The 21403-nt window shown below is 41.6% G+C and overlaps 1 protein-coding gene across 2 annotated transcripts in view; it reads right to left on the minus strand.

Moving 5' to 3' along the window:
• The window catches only part of CD44 (CD44 molecule (Indian blood group)), an 86080-nt gene that overhangs the window by 37429 nt on the left and 27248 nt on the right, over positions 1 to 21403 (minus strand). For both annotated transcript variants that reach the window (XM_058663177.1, XM_012927051.2), the window contains exons 2-5: positions 14379 to 14544; positions 10681 to 10814; positions 4498 to 4566; positions 1600 to 1833 (exon numbers count right to left, since the gene is read on the minus strand). In XM_058663177.1, coding sequence (XP_058519160.1) covers positions 1600 to 1833; positions 4498 to 4566; positions 10681 to 10814; positions 14379 to 14544 — 603 coding nt within the window. The remainder of the gene's footprint in view (positions 1 to 1599; positions 1834 to 4497; positions 4567 to 10680; positions 10815 to 14378; positions 14545 to 21403) is intronic.

A 21403-nucleotide genomic window follows, 5' to 3' on the forward strand; every position in this document is an offset into this window, starting at 1 on the left:
CTGCTAACATGACTGGGAAAGCAGTGGAGGATGTACAAGGGCATCTGGAGACCCGGAGGAAGCTCCTGGCTTTTGCCTTTGGCCTGGCCCAGCCTTGACTTTTGCGGCCATTTGGGAAATGAACCAGAGATTGAAAATCTCTCTCTGTCTCTCCCTCTCTCTGCAACCCTTTAAAATAAATAAATAAATCTTTTCAGAAATTAAAATAAAATACATGAATTGTCTTTTCTAAAACAACATGCAAAACATTTAATAATTAATATCTCATATAGGCTATTATTGGCATGGCTGTTAATCTATTGTATCCCCACAAAGTGTATTTCATCAGGATTTTCCTTTTTGGCAAACAATGGTAATTTAGGGTGGTATTTGTACTGGTACAAGTTGTGTCAGTAGAACTGCCTTCCCAGTTTGCAGAAACCACTTTCAAAAAGAGTTCCTTACGGGACTACAAACAAAAAGATGATGGCATTTCCAGAGAGCAAATAATGCAGAAAAGCATTGACAGGATAAGAAGACCTGGTTTCTGAAATGCTTTAAAAACTGCAGGAACCCCAAATCCATTTGTGTCAACCCCTCAGCAGACTGCTAAGAGAAATTTAAAGCCCTGTTGATCAAGTAACCACAAATTAAGTAAGAGTGCTGTGGAGGAGTCCCTGGCTTCAGGGTGACAAGGACCTGAAAAAGTCACAATTGGGAGTATTCACAAATCAATAAATTTCTGCCACCCTACCTGGAAGCCAGAGTTCTACCTCTCATGAAACATAGCCAGGGAAACAGAAAAGCTACACCACACTATGAAAAATAATCCAGATACAGAAACTCTCGTTGAATTTGAACAGTCCTCCAAAGGAAGCAATGTGGCCAATCTGGAAGTCTGTTTTAAAATAAACCACAGCAAGAAAACAAAGAGTGAAGTGCAGGAGGCCAGAGGGAGATGTAAACACTATTGAATGGAACTGGAGCTCAAAGGGGCAAACGTCAAAGTCATCCAACACAGCCCTGACGTCCACTCACTATCCAGTACTCACACACACATGCAATAGGCATCAGGAACCTCCCACACAGATGGAATACAGATTGGACTATAGAATTATCAAGCTAATATAATCGGAGCAGAAGACTCCTGCAGCTACATTTCCTTAGACCAAAAGCAGGGCATTATTTAATAAGTCATGGTGAGTAAATGAACTTGCATGAATAAAACACAATTATAAAAATGGGGCTGATGGAATGGTATGGAATGAAATAATCAAGAACAAGAAAGAAATCTGTACGTGTGAAAGCAGTTTTTGGATCATGTCTGGATTACCACAACACTCCCTGGGGCTGAAGGCATAAAGGAAGTCCTTCTTGAAAAAAAAAAAAGAAAAGAACTCTTCCGATATTGCATTTCTTACACCAAGTAAAACAATGTAGATGGAAAAAATTGCAGGCAGTCATAGTCAATGCCCAGGGAGCTAGCCCAGCTTCGCCAATGATGTCACCTAAATGCTAGAGAAAGCTCAAAGTCAACAGAGGAGTGCATTTAACACAGAAAGATGAAATGCTTTGTCAGGGAATGGCTATTATAAAGAAAGGTGATTTCATCCTCCTTACTGGTAGTTGGAATATTGTTCCAGGGATAGTCTGTGTCACGCTCTGCAGTTGAGTGTGTGGTTGGCAAGTGAGTAGGGAAGATGGCAGCATCTGGTGTGTTCCTTTCCACAGGATATCCACTGCTCACATCTTCATCAGAACTGTTGTTGCTGAGGTTGCCACGGTTGATGTCATCAGGGTTTGTTCTGTATTCTCCTTTCTTGGTGTAGCGAGTGCCATCCCGGTTAACAATATCTGGGAGAGATAGAGATTGCCTTCAGAACCACCACAGATGATGCTTTTTGAATATAGGAGACTACAGATAAAGGTAGAGTAGAAGGACTTTGATGTTTTCTTTTTTTTATTATGAAAAGCAGTATCTATCTGGTGGTAGGATACAGCGATTGATACATAAGAAAATGCTTTCGCCCCTGTCTCCCACATGCCCTGGAAATGGAGAGGAGAAAGAACAATGCAGTGGGACACCCAGCTGGGCATCACTCTAGGCAAGTTAACTCTCTAAACTTCAGTTGCCTTATTTGTAAGCCAAGGATAATGTTACCTTTTGGGTGTGTTTGACATCAGCATTGCAAGCAAAGAGTTCATCACATTACTCGAAAATATAATTCCTCAAATGAGAGTTCTTCCACCCAGCTCCCTATTTCCCTCTCTGAGTTGCACATATAATCTGGTAGTATTAAGTCCATGTGTCCCAGAAAGAATTTGAAGCTACAGATTAATAGCCTCAACAGGGAAGACTGATTTTCAAGACGATGAGGAGTTTGATTTTTCTCTCTAAGGAGCAAATTGAGGCAGTTAAAGAGAACTTCCAGTCTCAACTTGGACATCAGTGTGTTTAAATATTGACAGAGCTTCTGCCATCCTCTGTGAAAACCTATCTTCAAATTAACCAGCACAGATGTAAAGATCAGAATCTTTGGTTTTTAATCAAGCCAAGGAATCTGTCCATTGTTCCTCCCCCATAATATTTGCTGCCTTCAAGTCTGGGCTATGTACCATACAGATGGGCATAATGGAAAGTGATTTCTACTATATTGCATTGCTAAGATTCAGGATTTTTTTTGCCCACCTATCTCGTGTTCCAAAGTGTAACAATTAAGGAAACCTAAACAAGATAAAATCCAAAGACTTAATAGTCTCGGCAGAAGAAAGTTAATGAGGATTTCATTGTCCCACCCATTTGAGTCTGGACCTTGAGAAAGATCTGTGGGGACTAAAAAAATCAGGGTATGAATTGATTGGCTACTCTAGGCTGGCATGTATTAGATAAGCTTTCTTGAGTTTCAAGAGGCTCAGAAAAAATAAATCATTTCTGTAAGATCACACAGGTCATAGGAAACTAAAACTTGACATCAGACCCAACAGAGATAGTTCATGTTAAAGGAGGTCCACAGTGGTCTGACCTTTCAACTGCAAGGCACAGGCCAAGGACAGTTTTGACCTAGCATTGTGAGGCTAAATTTGTATGGTATGGAAGGATTCTCATCTCCTTAGCACCAGCATCATCACAGCCATGCACAGTGTCGAGGCCTGGCTTTGAAAAAGCAAATTCAGACTGCTTCAGAATTGTGCTACTTTCAAAGAAAAAAGGAACCCAAAGGCTGTAAGATCCAGGTTAATAGACTGACCTATTTCAAAACTCCAGCTGAAAGGCAAGTGTTTGGTACAGGCAATGACACAAGACTTGGGATGTGCACATCCCATTTCAGAATGCCTGGATTTGGGTTTCAGCTCTGCTCCCAGTTCTAGATTCCTGTTGACGCTTCCCTGGAAGGTAGCAAGCAATGACTCAAGTAGTTGGATCTCTGCCATTCATGTGGGAGATGTGGATTGAGTCCTTTCTTCCCAAGCAAATAAGACAATGAAACAGAGAACAGGAGCTCTCCCACATGGGTGTCAGGGACCAAATTACCTGAACCATCCCTTGTGTTCCAATGTGCACATTAACAGGAAATGGGAGTTGGGAGTACAACTGGCACTTGAAGCTCAGGCATTGTGTATGGGATATGTTCATCACCAGAGGCATCTTAACTGCTATGCCAAACACCCACTCACGTAACACTTCTTAATCCTGTTCCCTATAAAAGAGAATGTGGCTCAGACTTAGAGCCTTAAGCAGCTAGAAATCAAGAACATTATTAAATTTCTCTTATATTTAAGTTTACTTTAAAATTTATCTTTTTTAAGATTTATTTATTTTTATTGGAAAGTCAGATTTTATAGGGAAAAGGAGAGTCAGACAGAAAGAGCTTCCATTTGTAGGCTCACTCCCCAAATGGCTGCAAAGGCCGGAGCTGGGCTGAACCCAAGCCAGGAGCCAAGATCCTGGAGTTTCTTCCAGGTCTCCCACATGGGTGCAGGGTCCCAAGGCTTTGGGCTGTCCGTGACTGCTTTTCCAGGCCACAAGCAGGGAGCTGGATGGGAAATGGAGTAACTGGAACATGAACTGCTGCCTACATGCGATCCCAGCGCATTCAAGGCAAGGATTTTAGCTGCTAGGCTACTGCGCCAGGCCCCAGAAATTGCCTTCTTTTACAATAAGTTATGTTGCTGTTTATATCTGCAGTTTCTGTTTTAAAATTGTATTTTAAGTAGAAAGGTACGAGTTGATTAAAGAAAAAATACAAAATGAATTACAATGTGGTATACATAGGCAAGCCAAAAGAATGTGAACATGATTTTAGAATGCTTGAAGTTTAAGAAACCATGCATTGGAGCAAACAGCAAACCAGACAATAACCAAGCCATTGCTGGACACGAGGAAAGAACACTGACTTAGAACCAATCTTCCTCAGACTTAGGGAAGTAGCAGAGCTTCTATTCTAATACATGCCAGAGGAATTACACCTGACCCTCTCCTGAGACTGTGATCATGAAATCGAGGTAAGAGATACGTACTTATGGTAATCGGTCCATCAAAGGAGTTGGGCAGGTCTGTGACTGATGAGCAGTCTTCTCCGGCTGGAGCTACAAGGTAGGAAAGAAAAAAGGCATGAAAATCTTCAACAAAATCTACCCCCATCCATTCAGTTAGGATGTAGTTTTATTGTAGCTTATTCCAAATAACTTTTTTTTCCTGATGCTTAATAAATCTGCCAGGAACATCCCTGCCTTTGTCATGGATTCATTTTTATACAATTTCATATTTTTTAAAATTAAGAAATATATGAACCAACATAAGAAATCATTTGAAGTCTTGGAAACCTACAGAAATATATATTTTTTTAAAAGCATGTCATATACATGCAAACAAGTATTTATCTATATACGCCAACAGGACAATTGAAAGATGAAAATGGCACAATCTGTAATTAGTTTGCTTGATTAAAATGTTTCAGAACAAATGGCTCTAGTGTTCTTTTAAGACATCCACTTATATTATAATCTTTCTAAGTGCCTTCTCTACAAAGACCACTCCTCAACGTAGAGCTCTGATCTGGCCACTTTTCCCACAGTACCTAGAATGCTTCCAAAGACTATTCATTTTGAATCTCTTATCACAGTCACCTCTTTTACCTATGTCCATTCATCTTTTACTCCCTCGCCTCCTTCTTCAGGAATAAAGATTTCTGCCTGCACTGTGGGTCTGTCTGATCACCCCACAGAGTCACTTATGGCCGGCCCTGCCTGTGAGTGGCACTCTCTGAAACCTCTTGACAGCTGGCCCTGAAAATCCACCACAGCAATGGATGGCACCACAGGGTAGGATGGATTGATGGTAAATGAACTAACAAATGGTTAGATGAATGAATGGTGGAGGAGGAGTTGATGAGTAGATGGATGGATACTGGATGGATGGATGAATGAAAGGTAATATGGAGAAAGGCAGACTGATTATTATCATGAAAAAGGCTGTTAGCACAAGCATTTTAAGTATCCTACCATAAACTGCTAAATGTTCACAACACTGAACAAAAACATAGTTCGAACAAAACATGTTTGTTGATTCCTACTTGCTGGGACCACTTCTTCTACAGATAAAGAGGACATTCTTTGATTGAATATTTCTTTGTCCTCATAGTGAAAGTAACTGTCAGCTTTACTCATTCAACTAGAAAAAATTAGGTTTTAAGGAGAATCACTCATGCAAATCTTGAGCTAAAAGATTACCCAGAAAGAGACTTCTGAGAGAAAAATCACCTTTTTGGTGAGGCCATTCCTCACCATCTGATCTAAATCAACCCTTTGTTACTATCTTTCCTCCTTTCATCACTGCATGTCTCTTGCTCTCATCCAGTCACTTCTACCACTATCTAAAATGATCTTGATAGCTGTCTTGGCCACCCATCTATCTGCCTTGGCCAGAACACTATGTGTGGCCAGGCCAGAGATACATATAGCAGATATGTATCAGGTGAATGAAAAGGAAAAAAAAATGATCAGCATCACTTCCCAATAGTCCATTCTTCCAGTAATGTTAACCTCCAAATGATCAGCAAATACGATTATTTAAACATTTAAACATCATGAAACATTTAGATAAATTCTAAAGGGTACTACTTTAAGAGGTAACTAAGTTATACCTGTAAGATGTTCACTTCTTTTTGTAAAACGTTTACTCCACACCTACTGGACAGATCCTGTTTCTGTTCCTGTCTCTCAGAGTTCTATAGGTTCATGCTGGCAATCATAATTATGACTTCTTTGGCTTTTTATTCAGTTCAAAAAGTTTCTTCTGTGGCCCAGCTCAATTGGCTGATCCTCCCCTTGTAAGTGCCAGGATACTATATAGTTTGTGTTCTGATTGTTCCACTGCCCATCCAACTCCCAGCTTGTTGCCTGGGAAAGCAATGAAGAATGGCCCAAAGCCTCGGGACCCTGCACCTGTCTGGGAGATCCAGCAGAGGCTCCTGGCTGAGGCTCAGCTCAGTTCCAGCCATTGCAGTCATTTGGGGAATAAACCAGTGGGTGAAAGATCTTTCTGTCTCTCCCTCTCTTTGTAAATCTGTCTTTCTGATAAAAATAAATAAATCTTCAGAAAAAATTTCAACTCTTCTCAGTTAAAATAAGGACATGGAGCTAATTAGGCAGATGTGGTGATGATTCTATCCTGTATGTCTTGGGGATGTTACTGGAGGTAGGCTTAACCTAAAAGATGCTTCTGATGTTAGCATGTCGCCACCACAAAAAAAACAGGCCTGAAAACATGGCTGGAGATAGAAAATTCTCTCCAAAGTTTATGGAACATTCTCCCTTCAAATGCAAATACAACCACAGACAACAGCCATGCACTAAGGGTTACCAGGAAGAAAGTTGAATACAGAATAGGGCACGTCAGAAACAGGAGACAAGTCTGATAATGATGAGAGAATCTGCTCATGCAGACTCCCTTCACGCCCCATTTCACCTGAACTTTCATAAAGAATGTCAAGTCTGGCAAGCACACTAACATAGACTGTGACCCAAATGTGCAGTCAATATATTCATGCTTCCATGTCAAACCCAGGGCTTCATTAGACCACTTTTCATTCTGTTTAACGAGTCAGCAATGTTGGGCAAACTAACCTGGTAGGGGTCTCTGAGCATGAAGTTTGTAAGGACTGTGAGAGGAACCTGCTGGTGGGCTACCTTATTAAAAAAAACCTTTGGCTTCACTTCACCACAGTATCTAAGAGAAATGGTAATTATTCAAGCCATCCACTAATAGCTAGGCACTAATAGAAAGGCACCTTCCTCAAGACTTGATGCATCCTTGGTATCTTATAAGCATTCCCAAATAAATGAACAAGCAGATAATAAATGAATGTGGGAGGGGTTTTTTTGTCTTTTATTGTGTTTGTTTTGTTTTAAATTCTATCTTATCAAAAGAATGAAGCATTCTACTGAAAGCAAGCATTTTGGAAAAAGTAATTCAAATCTGTTTTCTACATATTCACTCAGAAGGCTCCTAGTGGACCTTCACCACAGAGGGATGAAGCAATAACCAACAGAGTATTTTTCAGCATCTTCCTTGTAGTTCATTTTTAAGCCATAGGTTGTGCCTTCCAAAAGTACCACTAAAATTTAGGCTTATGGAAGACATCAACTCCTGTCCCACTGGCTTTGATCCCTGGAGCCAGTTCATTAGCAGATGGCACCACTGGACGTCACCACATGCTTCCAGATATTATGCTAAAACAATCCAGGACCTTCCCATCAGATGCTTTTCACTGACCAGCAACTTGTCAGGATCAACCTGGCTCTAAACCGAGACAATCTGAATTTATTTAACCATACGTTTTCATATGTTTCTCTAGTGTCACTCTTTTTCATCCTGTAGCTTCAGTAAGATCGCTAACTTCTTTAAGAATTCCAACTTCCGGTTCTTTCCTATACTCTGTTTACCTCAGGACTGACTACACAAAGCTAACCAATAAAATTGTCATTAAACTTAAAAAAAAATCAGGGTAGTTGATCAACACTGAGTTAGTTGGGTAGATAGAAAAAAAAAAGAAGAAATTTACTTTTCATTTTACTACTGTAATCAGATCATTTTGGAACGCAATAAACCACCAACACTTCTCAAGCTTCTCAAACAACCTAACTCCCTACCCTCCAAAGGGTGGAATATTAATCAATGCTGCTCCCTGCTCTGTGAATAAACCTAGCCTTGTGAGCAAAAGTAAAGGCAGGGAGAAAAATCATGGCAGCAGGCTGCCCACATAACTTCATGTCCAGGCAATACAACAGCATTTGCTTCTATCTTTTTGAGTTAAAGTTCTTTCTGGCAGGTGAGAGTCCACATGTAAAATAGGTGAGATAATGTGGGTAAACAACTGTTCAATTTACTGCATATACTCAGTGGGCATTATTCAACTGGAAAAGCAAAAAGCAGGACCTAGAGTCACCAAAATATGCACAGTTTTTGGCACGGAACAAGTCTCTTCACCTAGAACACAAACTTCTCCCAAAGTCTTCCTTTGCTGCTTTACCCCAGGACAGGGTTGGCTGAAATCCATGCCATGCAGTGTCTACTTCCTTTTGATTTGCTTTGTTTTTAAATTATAATATCTTTAAAATGGATATTCTGAGTATGGGTATGGGAATTGGATACAAGTTATGTGTTGTTTCACCTAAGTTGAATTCTCCTTTGGGTTAAATTTCATTTGTGTTCTTTGCTCATGTAGCAGAAAGGAGTAAACATCCCACGGTTTGCTTCCTTGTTTTGCTAATCTTCCCATAGGTTTGGTGACTTGTACATATTTGTCATGGGGTGGCACACCAGGTTAAGCTACTAACTGAGATACCCACATCTTTTTTCAGAGTGACTGGGATTGAGCCCCACCTATGCTTTTAATCAACTTTCTTGGTAATGTGCCCCCTAGGAGACAACACGTGATGGCCAATGTTCTTGGGTTCCTATCAATCATGTGGAAGATCCAGATGGAATTCTTGGCTCTTGACTTCAGCCTGTGTCAGCCCTGGCAGTTACAGACTTTGAGGCATGAGCTAGTGGAGGAAAAAGCTCTGTTTCAATCTGTCATTCCATTCAAATATATAAATCAAATAAATGCATACGTGTGTATGCATAGATATGCACATATATGTTGCATATACATTTCCCCAAATTGGCTGACTTGACACTCAGCATTTCAACACTTTCCCTTTTTTCTAAACTCTAGATTTTATGCATTCCTATCCTGATCTCCAGTGCTGACCCAATAGCACAGGCCCAAAGCCACTGCTGTCAGCTTATAGTAACAGTTCTTCAGTTAAGTCTGCACAGACTTTATATTTTACTAAAATATACAAGATCTGTTTATATCATGTGAACAGTATCCTGAGTAACTTTCAGACATTTTTTTTTAAAACAGCCTCTTCCAATATTTAAGAAAAACAGTTTCAAAAAAGATGGGCAAGAGTTTCCTGGAGGACTCATCTTTCCCTCTATGGGGACTAGAAGGCTCAGTTTGAGGTGTAAGATTTGACTGTTGGCCTTCAAAAAATTTATATTTGTGGTTTTGATATTTCTCAAAAGACTCAAAATTGTCAATGTATTGAATTCTCTAATCTTTCTGGGAGCTGAGTTAGACTCATAAATGTGTGTTTCCATATTTTACTTAATTTAGCTTTTTATTCTCAGTTTTCTCAGCAGCTAGATGAGGGGCATCCAAGAAGGCAAAGGGTCTATTGCATATTCCATATCTTTGTCTTTCTATCTTAGCTAAGCTAATTGGCTTGCATCAGCTCCCTACTAAAACCATATAGTGGGACTTCCACTTTCTCTGACAAAATGAACCAACCTCTTGGGCCCGGCGCCGTGGCCTAGCGGCTAAAGTCCTCGCCTTGAAAGCCCTGGGATCCCATATGGGCGCCGGTTCTAATCCCGGCAGCTCCACTTCCCATCCCGCTCCCTGCTTGTGGCCTGGGAAAGCAGTCGAGGACGGCCCAAAGCTTTGGGACCCGCGTGGGAGACCTGGAAGAGGTTCCTGGTTCCCGGCATCGGATTGGCGCGTACCGGCCCGTTGCGGCTCACTTGGGGAGTGAAACATCGGATGGAAGATCTTCTCTCTGTCTCTCCTCCTCTCTGTATATCCAGCTTTCCAATAATAATAAAATCTTTAAAAAAAAAAAAATGAGCCAACCTCTCTATGTAATCTGTCCCCATTTAACGCTCTAACATCATTCCTTGGCGGTTTCCTCTCTGATCTTTGATTTGAGCCACGCTGGTCTCTCTGAAGTTTATGGAATAGACCAGGATGCTCGTATGCTGCTGACTTGGGACTGGCTCCTTATTCTGCCAGTGACTTCTCTCCATCACCCAGATCAGAGTTATCCTTAATGCCCCGCCTTTGAGTCACTTGCCCTGACCACATTCTCAGGAAAACAGCCCTCTTCTCTCTGTATTCATCTTCCTTTCTTTCAGTTCTTATTTCATTTGTTGACTTTAGATGAGGTTTCTCATAGCTATTTGTTGAATAATTGCCTCCCTAACCACAGAGAAAGGAACCTTGCTTCTACTGCACAACTACTCTGTGAGCATCTGTAAAATGAATTGTAGCTACACAAATCTTCACTTAAACCCAGATGGAACTGGTGCCAACCATGCCGCCAAAGGATAACATGCCAACAAAACAAAGAGATGAACAGCTGAAGACCCACCTGAAGCATTGAAGCAATACGTGTCGTACTGGGAGGTATTGGATTGGAGGATGTACACCCCTGTGTTGTTTGCAGCACAGATGGAGTTAGGGGTGATCCGTGGGATCACCACGTGCCCTTGTATGAACCCATACCTGTCAAAGAAAAACAAGAGACTTCCCTTACACTGAGAACTGACCTGTAAGGCTGTGATGCAAATTTGAAAATCTCCCATCAAACAGTATTCAACACAGTGCAATACTCCATTCAGTTCCCCCAGAGGGGTTAGAAGTTTTGACACAGACATTGTGTGAAATCCAAGAAAGGCAGCACACAGATAGTCCAAGAGATCTGCAAGGTTTGTACAGTGATTTGATTAAAATATCATAATAGATCTTTTTTAAATGAAGAAGATATATGAAAGAAAAAAATTACTTCCAGGCACAATTTGTGGGCAGAAATGTAGAGTTAGACAAACAGAAACTAATATGGGTTGCAGAAGAAGGAAGCTCTAATGGGAGGTTTACTCTAGTTGCCAGCATCTTCCTAGAAAATAGAAAAGACTGGCTCCCATAAAATAAGAGGAGTTTTTCATTTTAGACCTGCCAAATTTCATATCCTCTTCTTTTCAGGATTGAGTCATTCACCTCACACTCTTATTCTAAACATAAAATTTAATGCCTATGGGACAAACACACAGCACATTTTGCCATATAAGCACCCCAGGTATGATTCTTTCATCAGTAACGATCATTAAAATAGAAGTAATATTATCCAAGCAAGTAGAATACAATGGCTCATTTTGTTTAGGAACTTTCTGGAAGCAGCACAGACTAATACTGATCATGTCTCCCAATTCCATAGTGTGATTTGGGGGCACACCATGCATGGAGACCGTTTCAGATGCAACATACAGAGCCTGAAGTCTCCTAGGAGGATCCTGATGTCTACATATTCATTAACTGCAGATTTTTCCCCAAATGCAACATGCCTCCAAAAAGACACGTGGGTTCAGAAAATACCATTTATAGTGGAAGTAGTGTTGAGCTGGGAGTGCATGTGAGCTATAAGAACTCATTATGCCTTTACTGCAACGATAAAATGCATGACTAGTTTCTCATCTGAATATAACTTGTTTCCCCAAAGTCTCCTTACCTTGGTTGGGGGAAGGACACAATTAAATATGAATAAGTTTTCATGTATCTGAGAAGTGCTACTAATCAAGGTGAGGCAGACAAAGAGGAGCTGTTAAGATTCTGTCCCAGCCCTTGAGACTTCACTGTGAGTTCTGTGACAAATATCATTCAGAATCACCTGAGGGAGACTATGGAAATGAATTTTGCAATACTAAATACAAGCAATGAGTGAAATGACAGATTTGGGAGGGGGCATTTAAAAAAAATATTTATTTTTATTGGAAAGGCAGATAAGATTTATGGAGAGAAGGAGAGTCAGAAAGACCTTCGATCCTCTAGTTCATTGCCCAAATGGTCACAACGGCTGGAACTGAGCTGATCTGAAACCAGGAGCCAGGGGCCAGGAGCTTCTTCTGGGCTTCCCATATAGGTGCAGAGTTCCACCTGCACTAGTGGGCATCCTCTGCTGCTTCCCCAGGCCACAAACAGGAAGTTGGGTAGAAAATAGAGCAACTGGGATATGAACCAGTACCTATATGGGATCCCAGTGCTTGCAGAGAGAAGATTTAGCCATTGAGCCATTGGACAAGACTATTTTTATTTTTTTTAAAGAATATTTCTTGATTAACCTGTTCCCTCATACATGATATCAACAGGTGTGACACCAACATTCTATATTTAAAAATATTCTCCTTGAAAGTTATTGCTGATCTCCACCACAGTATGCTGCTTGTCCATTTAGCATGTTGCATTACACAGAAGTTGCATTAAATGTTTGTACACGTCAGTATGTGACATGTGACTGTTCACAGGGAAGCATTTCATATTCAGTGAACCTAAGCAAACACACTCCCCTGCCCCTTAGCCCCAAGCTTCTTAGAAAATCTAAGTCATGAAAATCTTGCCCTGGGCTCAGACTAAGCAGCACTAGATCCTAGATCCTCTATTGAAGTTATGTAACCCAGGATGAGTTGCAGATTTTCTTTAAGCCTCAGTAGTTTTACCTGCAAAGTGGCATAATAGCAACTCATCTAACAGATTAAAGTTTAAGGGAGAAGGTATGACCAAGGAAACAGAGCTTTCAGCTTTGAGTGTTTGGTGATTGGCCACTGGCAAGATTAAGAATTTCCTTTGCTCTCAGCATAAGAGAATATATATACTGCAAAAATGTCTCGTCTGTGTCTCACAATCAAAAGCCAATCTACTGAATTTACTTAGCTTAGGGACCCAGTAAGGACCATCTTGAAACAATTAGTTTTGGGAATAAAATAAGCGGGTTCACTAATTGGCCTTCCTTTGCTGCAGTCTATAGCTCATGTAGCTACTGTAGCAATTTCCCTTTCTCTGTTCTTTTATTTTTTCCCCCCTGTACTCTGGATGCATGTAGAGATTTTTATGTTTAGGTGGTGCTACTCTACAGAGCATTCTTTGATGATTGAACTATATCACATTCTGTGCCATCCAACAGAGTAGTTATTGGCTGTTTGTCACTCAATGAACACTTGAAATGTAGCTATTCCCAATGAAACACTAAACTCCTAATAGTATTCAGTTTCAACTCATCTAAGTCATCAATGTGGCTACTGGTCACATATTAGTGCAAGTAAGGCTGAAGATTATCCTTTTCTTTTTCGGCAAAAGTTACAGCCTCTGTTTATAAGATGAATGCCTCTGTAACCAAGGGAAAGGAGAACTGCATTGAACTTGGACTTGGTGGTTTCCCTAAAGAGGGTTGCAGTCTCAAAAACCATCTGTGGATATGTACATGTGAGCAGTGAAGATAAAAGGGGAAGTGTGTTACCTAAGGACATTGCAAAAGCACAGAGGGTCTGACAGGTGCAGGCTGGGGTGGAAACTTCCGAGCAGTTGTTGAGATTACCCAGGTTTCCTTAAGTGAAAACAAACCAAAGCAAAACACTTTTTTTTTTTTTTGCCGCAGTTGTCACCACTGTTTGCTCTTTATGTGCACACTGGCCACAGAACCTTCGGAAATTCAAAAACTAAGCCTCTTGTCTGCTCTGCCTTTCTAGGAGCAAGATGGTCTGAGAAAAGCTCTACAGAAGGCTGAGATCACTTGTAAGAGCCCCTTCAGTGCCCCTGATGGTAACACATCTTTGAATAATACGTCTTTTTGTTTACTTTGTCAAACCAGAGGAACACAGGAGAGAAACCAAAAGAAAACAAAAACTTGTGCGAAAAATGTTTTCTGAGCCAAGATTTGCAGAGCCAAGACTCTACCAGACACATCCTTAGTGTAAATACATCATTTGTTGTATGTTTTCTTGTGTTTCCACGCTATCAAAGCAAGAATAGCTCTGTGGAAGTACATTAGGCAAGAAGATTCCAATCAATATATTCTTTAATGGCTTCCTCTGGACTTCCCATGGATGATTCACAAAGGTGCTTCAAGCCAACTTTAAACTCCAGTGGCCATACCGGTTCCAGATTGACGTGGCCAAATTAATGGGTGGGGCTCACTCTTGAGGCAATAATCTGCTCAGCTGTCAGAGCAGACTCGCAGTTCTCAGCCCCACCCTCTGGACCCAGGCTCCCCCAGTGCAGGAACAGGTGCTGGTCTCTTACCTGCAGGTCTCAAATCCCCGCTTCAGGGCCTGCTCCATCTGAGCCATGGTGGGCAGGCTGCTGTTAAAAGCCTTGCACAGATCCTCTGCCTCTGTCCGGGAGATGCTATAGCGGCCATTTTTCTCCACATGGTATACACCTGCGTAGCGGCAGGTGATATTCAAATCTATGGATGAAACAGAAATGTTAGATTGTTTTGCATCAGTAATTTTTTTACATAAAAGTAGATTAATAAACAAGAGTTCATTTTAGGGTAGACTCATTTAAACACTAAATTACTCTGCCTGCCAGAGCCTTCAAAATTCACTCCAGCCTTGCACAGCACTATTATTAAATGAAGTTCAAACTTGAAGTAAGATAGGGGAAAGCCGTATTACTCCTATGTGCTATCCACTGACTGCTACACAGTGGTATCTTTTCCCAGTTTGTTTACTGAAAACACACATACACATACATGCATAATATATGCATACGTAATATAAGAACATATGTACATACATGTTTGTGTAGTTGCAGTATCACTGAATATACAGTTTAGATTCAGACCTCTTTTATTGAGAGCATCTTCCTGTAGTAAGATGGTGTGCCTCACTGGCCTAGAATTTCCAATGGCTTCTTGTTGCGCACAAAATAATGTTCCTTATCATGGCCAAGACAATAGGATCTGGTTCTTGCCCCCTCTGTTGTTTCCATGTAGCTAGCCTTGCTCTATTCACAAAGCTTTCTTTCATTTCCTCAGGAACCATGAGTCCCCTCCCATCTTAGAACATTTGTAGCTGTCTGTCCTTTGGCCTGGAATGTCCTATCCTGAGAGAGTTACTTATGTGGCTCATTTACATAACCGAGAAACTCAATTCCTCATTCTCTTGCCTTATAGAATCCCTCTCTGAGTAGTTTATTAAGTGCCCAGTCTCTACCATGATATCTGGCTTCTGTGTCTTCACAAGCTGTTCACCTATTGGTGTACTGATTGCTGCCTCCCCAACCTGGAATGAAAGCTACAAGAAAGCAAAGGCCTTCCACGTCTTCATAGAAGTAGACCTACAATACCTACAACAGCAGTTCCTGACAAAGAGTAGTGGCTCAACAAAAATCACTGACTCAATACATGACTCACTGACATTTCCTCAGAAACATAGTTTTTTACATTTTGACAGATCCCTGCTAGCTGCTTCCAAGAGTTTTATTGTAAATGAAGCCCAATTATTATCAGCTGAGTGAAGAATGATTTGATACAAGTACTCTTATGAGTTTTGCAGACAGTAATCTGAAATCTACATAGGGAACAAGAAACCAACTTGTTCTGATTGGTCCTGTGTGGCAATTTCAAAAGGCCTCAAAGACTTCATTGGAAACTCATTATTCTTCTGCAACTGCACTGACTCCAGCTTGCACCTAAGTAGACGCCACACAGAAAAGTTAACTCACTGAAGCTGTCCCAGTGAGACTTAGGTCCTCTACACTGCTTGCTTGGGCCTAATGACCATCTTACTTTCAGAGGACACACTGAAATTGGTTCTGGACACTGGCCTAGTGCTACCCTCGGCACTACCCTCATGTTACTTGGGAGCCAGCCTGCAATCAATAGAACTGTCTGTAACCCAGACACCACCTTTCCCAGAGGCAGGTGCAGAGGTAGTTAGAAAAACCTACTTCTTTATCAATGAGAAAACTAAGAAGTGAATTGTTCAAGTGAGTGTTTCCAACCAGAGCGCACTGTCTCCTTTCTGAATCTCAGCCTCGTTGAATGTGTCTGGAATGACAGCTTTGTGAGGGGGCATCTGTGACTGCAGTGCCTCTGAGTACTCATCACCCAGGTTCTGTGTCATGTTATTTTCAACATACTCTTAGAAGGTGTATCTCTGTTCAATAATATTTCAAAGAGCTCATGGAAAAGTGAATTTAACAATGTGTATTTTCCTGAAGAATGTTTTTTTTTTTTTGAAATTTATGTGTAGGTGTTTCCATGGACATTTTGCAGTACCCTCATATACACTATTGATTGGATAATACAGTTAAATGATAATAGCAGAACTGAAATTCCATTTCAGGTGGGTTTAACACCAAAAACCAAGCTTTGAACCACTTTACTAGCTGCTCAAAGAACCTTTCACATCAGAGCAACTGGAGAAAGAGAAGAGGCACCTAAATAATGGTTAAAGAATGACAAAATGCAGCCATTGTTACTGAATTGAATGGGGAACCACTGCTTCCTCTTGCCTGAACAGGAAGCAGGTTCCAACCACTAGAAAAAGACAAATGGAAAATGAGATAACAGAACGGTTAGAAGTCAGCACTACCTTCCTTGTTTCTGAACCTGGGGTGGCGGGGGGAGCGAAGAAGAAGAAATGGAGCTTGTAAAGACAGAAGCCAGTGTCAATGATTTGTCCTCTGTTTTGGTTGAATAGTAAGCATGCAAGTGTTTCAAAAAAAGAAAAATTAGCACTTGGAAAACAGAGCCAGGGAAAAGATGCTTTAATGTGGTTAATTCCTTATCAGGTCTAACATGTCTCCTTAAGCCACTCCCGCAACACTTGGCTGATGAGGCAGCAGAGAACAGAGGAAGGAAATGCGTAAGGCTCTTTTGAAATACTATTTGCTTTTACTGACATTTTCAGCTTTGGTCTCAGTTGGCCAATCCTACAAAAGAAAACTGTCACTGTGAGCGACAGCCCTTCCGGGGCCTCCCTTGTCCAGCACACAAATGAGAAACAGCTCCTTGGAGGAGGGGCTGGCAAGGAGTCCTGGGTCAGACACTCAATGAGTCACTCACCTGTCTGCTCCAGGCCCAAGTGGCTGCTATCACTGCCAGGTTAAAAAAAAAGTATGAGACAAGGACAGTGGGCTGATGTGCAATGGCAGTTTCTTCTTTATAGTATCAATTCTGGCTTGCCACGTGGCAGATAGAATAATATGCAAATGCAAGAGAAAGCAACTGAGGCCAAGACTTCTGAGTAAAATCTCTTGAGTTTCTTGTGCAGCAGCCAACAGGAATTTATAGACAGTACACATGTGCATTTGCATTGTATCATGGTGCCTGGAAATACATTTGCAAATGAGTGCAGGGTCTGTGTACCCATGGGTAGCCAAGATGTGACACAACACATACACTCAACTTTCAACAGGACCCGTGTGCTGTAACTATCTGCAAAGGGCCTTTGAATGAATGCAGGCTTCCTAAGCAAAGTGAAAATTTCACAACTTGCATTTATCTTAATCTCTGGGAAATATCCAGTTCCTAATCCCGACAGCATTGAGCCACTTGGGGATTGCACAGATGGTGCCAAATATTTCTTTTCAGTTCAACTGTCTCATGAAGGTTCTTCTTGTCTTATAAAAGACCAAGCTTTCAGAACTCTGTATCATTTAAGCCCCAACAACTTATCAAGACTTCCCAACAGGCTTTTTAACACTCATAAATATCTAAATTACTACCCTAAAGGGCAGTAATAGTCCCAACAGCAGTAAGAGCAGCCAATACTGATGTGCACTTAATGATGTCCATGCCAGGCACTGTTCCAAACATGTTACAAGAATGAACTCATTTTATCCTTAAAACAACCTTAGGAAGTAGTTTATATTTTTATCCACACTTTCCAGATATAGCAACTTAAGACACAGAGAAGAGAATATATTAAAAAAAAAAAAAAGCCCAGGTTCACAGAGGTAGCAATGATGGAGCTGATATTCAAATCCAACCAACCTGGACACCAAGCATTTATGGCCTTAACCACTGGAACACTACATATAATCCCAAGGCAGGTGGCTTTAACTGACCTTCCAACTGTACCAGAGCTTAGCAGACACCACTTCCAAGGCTTAAGTACTGTTAAGAGTAGGGTTGATTCATGAGTAGCCACAGAAGACCCCCGGGGAAGAGCCCATGCTAACCATACCACAGGCTGCCACAGGGAGGCAGGACTCCCTAGATGTCTGCCTGTGCTCCTGAGATGCACAGACTACTGCAATTTGAGATCCACTTCAATTTAAGAGGCTAACATTAAATGGCCAATTGCATCTCTCAGACAAGCCTTTCCAACTGGACATATATCAAGAGTGGTTTTCTTTGAGCCCTCTGGCCTCCAATAAATCTCCCGATCATGCAGTGAGTCAACTATTGCAAATCCCTTCCTCTAGCAGACAGGGTGAGTTCAACAGAAAACACTGAACATTAGAGACTACTTTCAGATTGATAGAGAAACCTTCTGAGAGAAAAAAAAACAAAAACAAAAACAGGACTTTATCATGTTCATCACCTCAGGGCTGGGGACAGAGAGACAACATTTAGCATCCAGGAGCCTCTTCTACCTACATGGAAACAGACCTGTTAGGGGACCTGTCAGGAATAGGATTACATTTGCAGGAAGGTTGCTCTGAATTTCAGCCAAATTTGGGTCTAACCAAAGCTGGTTCCAATCTAGACTCTGCAACCTACTTCAGGTTATGCAGTTCATTAGTCACGCATACCTTTCTCCCTGAAAGGATGGCAATACTAATCAGCCTGGATTTTCTGAACTATTAAGTCAGATGAAGTATCCAACACTGGGAAAGTCGCATATCACTTAGTAATTAGAGACAATGGATGTTGCATATTTATTTGTTGTTTTGTGTACTTCAATGAACCTAATTCTCACAAAGATGCTGTGAGGCAGGTACTATTTCCAAACCCATTTTAGGGTCAAGGAAATGGAGGAACCAATTGGTCCAGTAACTTGCCCACAGTCACCAAAGTGAGAGAGTTAGGGTTTCAACCGATGTGCTCTGCTATATACTCAGCAGGCTCCTGGTTAAAGTTACTCTTACTGGCTAAATCATTGATCTTACCTACAATTTCCCCTAAGCCTCAGCTCAAGGAAAACAGGTATCTCCAATAAAATCACCAAGCACATTCCTGAACCTGGCCTATATTGTAGAGACAGAGCAGAATATCTCCTTTGTCTGTCCTGGTCACTGCCCAGCGGCAGTGGTAGGAAATCACAGGGACATCAGATGGGAAGAGAGCACTGTGTAATTTGCCTGCTAAGTTTGCCATTATCTACATCTTCCCAAACTTTCCTGAGAGCTGAGTGGAGGTGATTCACACAGCTGGCTAGTGACAAGGCCGGAAGATCAAGGGTTTCCAGCTTCCACTCCAGGAGATGGTCTTCACAGTGGGGCGGGGGGTGTCTGTGAACCTGTGAAATTGTGTGCAAGACTGCAGGGAGAATGAAGTTCAGGTGCAGGTGTTTCAGTGCGGCAGAGCTGCTAGGTTTCACTGGTTCTTAACAGAATTTTGTGATACAACCAAGTAAACGAGGACAGGAAATCATTCCCTCGGAGTCATTCCATCAGTCAGAATCTCCAAGATTCAGGCATCTTTGGATCTTCCCTGGGGGCTTTATGACAGCAGAAACTGTGACTGTCTTCTCTACCATCCTATCCCCAACAGCTAACACAATCTTCTATGATAAGCAAATGTTGAGTAAATAAATGAATAGACAGAGGTTCTTTGCCTCTGTCACCCCCACCTCTGTAAAAGTAGCTGAGTTTGTGCTACACAAAGATCACATCTCAGATTCCCTCCCTATGTTACAGCTAAAGTATCACTAACTGGGCTTTATGAACTTCCTATTGGACATTCAAAACATCTTCAACCCAAAGCTTGGCTTCTGGAAATTTCTGCTGCTTCGGAGACCAATTTACAGTTTTGCAACTGGACTTCTCCATCTCAGCTTTCAAGCCATCATCAGTGATAGGCATGGCATGTTCACACCCCCTCTTAGTGCCATTTCTGAGAACTGATCTCCTGAGAAAAGGCAGTAAAGATGGAGGCCTCCAGAAGACCGGAGACATCCTATCATGCTCAATGAGAAGCAACTGTCGGTTCTCCAAACTTTCTTTGGTTCCAGACCATGAGGATTAAAGGACAGGGCCTGTGCCCAAGAGTAGGGCTGTAGGGGAAAATAACATCAGTAATGGACCTTTGCTACTCTCCCTGGAGAGAGAAGGCTCTAAAATTTTGACAGGCAGTATCTTTCTCCAGCAGTGAGCTGGTCTCTCTGACTCTACCCACTGCTCTTTCCCTGATTCTTTGAGAAGTGAAACCAAGCAATCCTCCCACAATACTCACATTTCCTAATTTTTACCTTCTGAATACTCTGGCTGAAGTCAGGCAGAGCTCATGCTGGGAGGGCCTTGGGATTCCAGGTTGGTCCAGGGCTGAGCTTTCACCCCTGAGATTGTCCTGGTAAGATTTTGAGATATCTGTTGCCAAAGTCCAATGATGAGACAGACTAAGTTAAGAATCTGGGATGAGCTAGCTGGAATCCTAATTCTCTATGCAGTCTGTCCCCAACCTGGTGGAGCTCTGGGAGTCAGCCACACACAGACAGTAGCAGCCCAATGAGTTGGGGAGTTCTCTGCATACTTTATTTTTATAGTGTTTATCATTAAAAAGCCAGGATTCTATTTCTGTCCTCTGATTTGCTGAGCTCATGTCTAAAGTAGCAGATTACTCAACTCATAACCCTAACTAAACTGATTCTGATTAGAAAGAGGGCCAATTTTTAAATAGCCTTATAGCTAATTGGATTACCCACATTTAACACCAAGAGAGGCAATAGAGAATATCCAACCAAATTCTCTTGTGACACAGAGAATGAAAAGTCAAAAAGACTAAATATGGTCACCCAGGCAGTTACAAGAAAAGCAGAACCCCAGGGGTCTGTAATTGCAGATTCCTGACTCCCGCTCCAGTGTTCTTGCTACAGAGCTGTAATTAATCACAGGTTTGAGCAAACTGTCCCCAGTAAAGCCACAATCCATGGTCTTAACAAGACACGAAAGAGTCATTCTTTTCTTCATTTATCTGATGTCTTCAAAGCCCAGAACTATGCTTCTGGGAGTCTTTCTAGCTCTTGGAGCCCCTGTTGCCACCCAGGCTGGCCAAGGAAGAAGACTGGCAGTCTTCCTACTGCCTTCACAGCTGTTGCCCCCATCTCCTGATGTCCATGTGCTGGGAGCCTGGTCAAAGGATGCATTGTTCA

The sequence above is a fragment of the Ochotona princeps genome, chromosome 4, assembly GCF_030435755.1.
Source record: "Ochotona princeps isolate mOchPri1 chromosome 4, mOchPri1.hap1, whole genome shotgun sequence".
NCBI lineage: Eukaryota > Metazoa > Chordata > Mammalia > Lagomorpha > Ochotonidae > Ochotona > Ochotona princeps.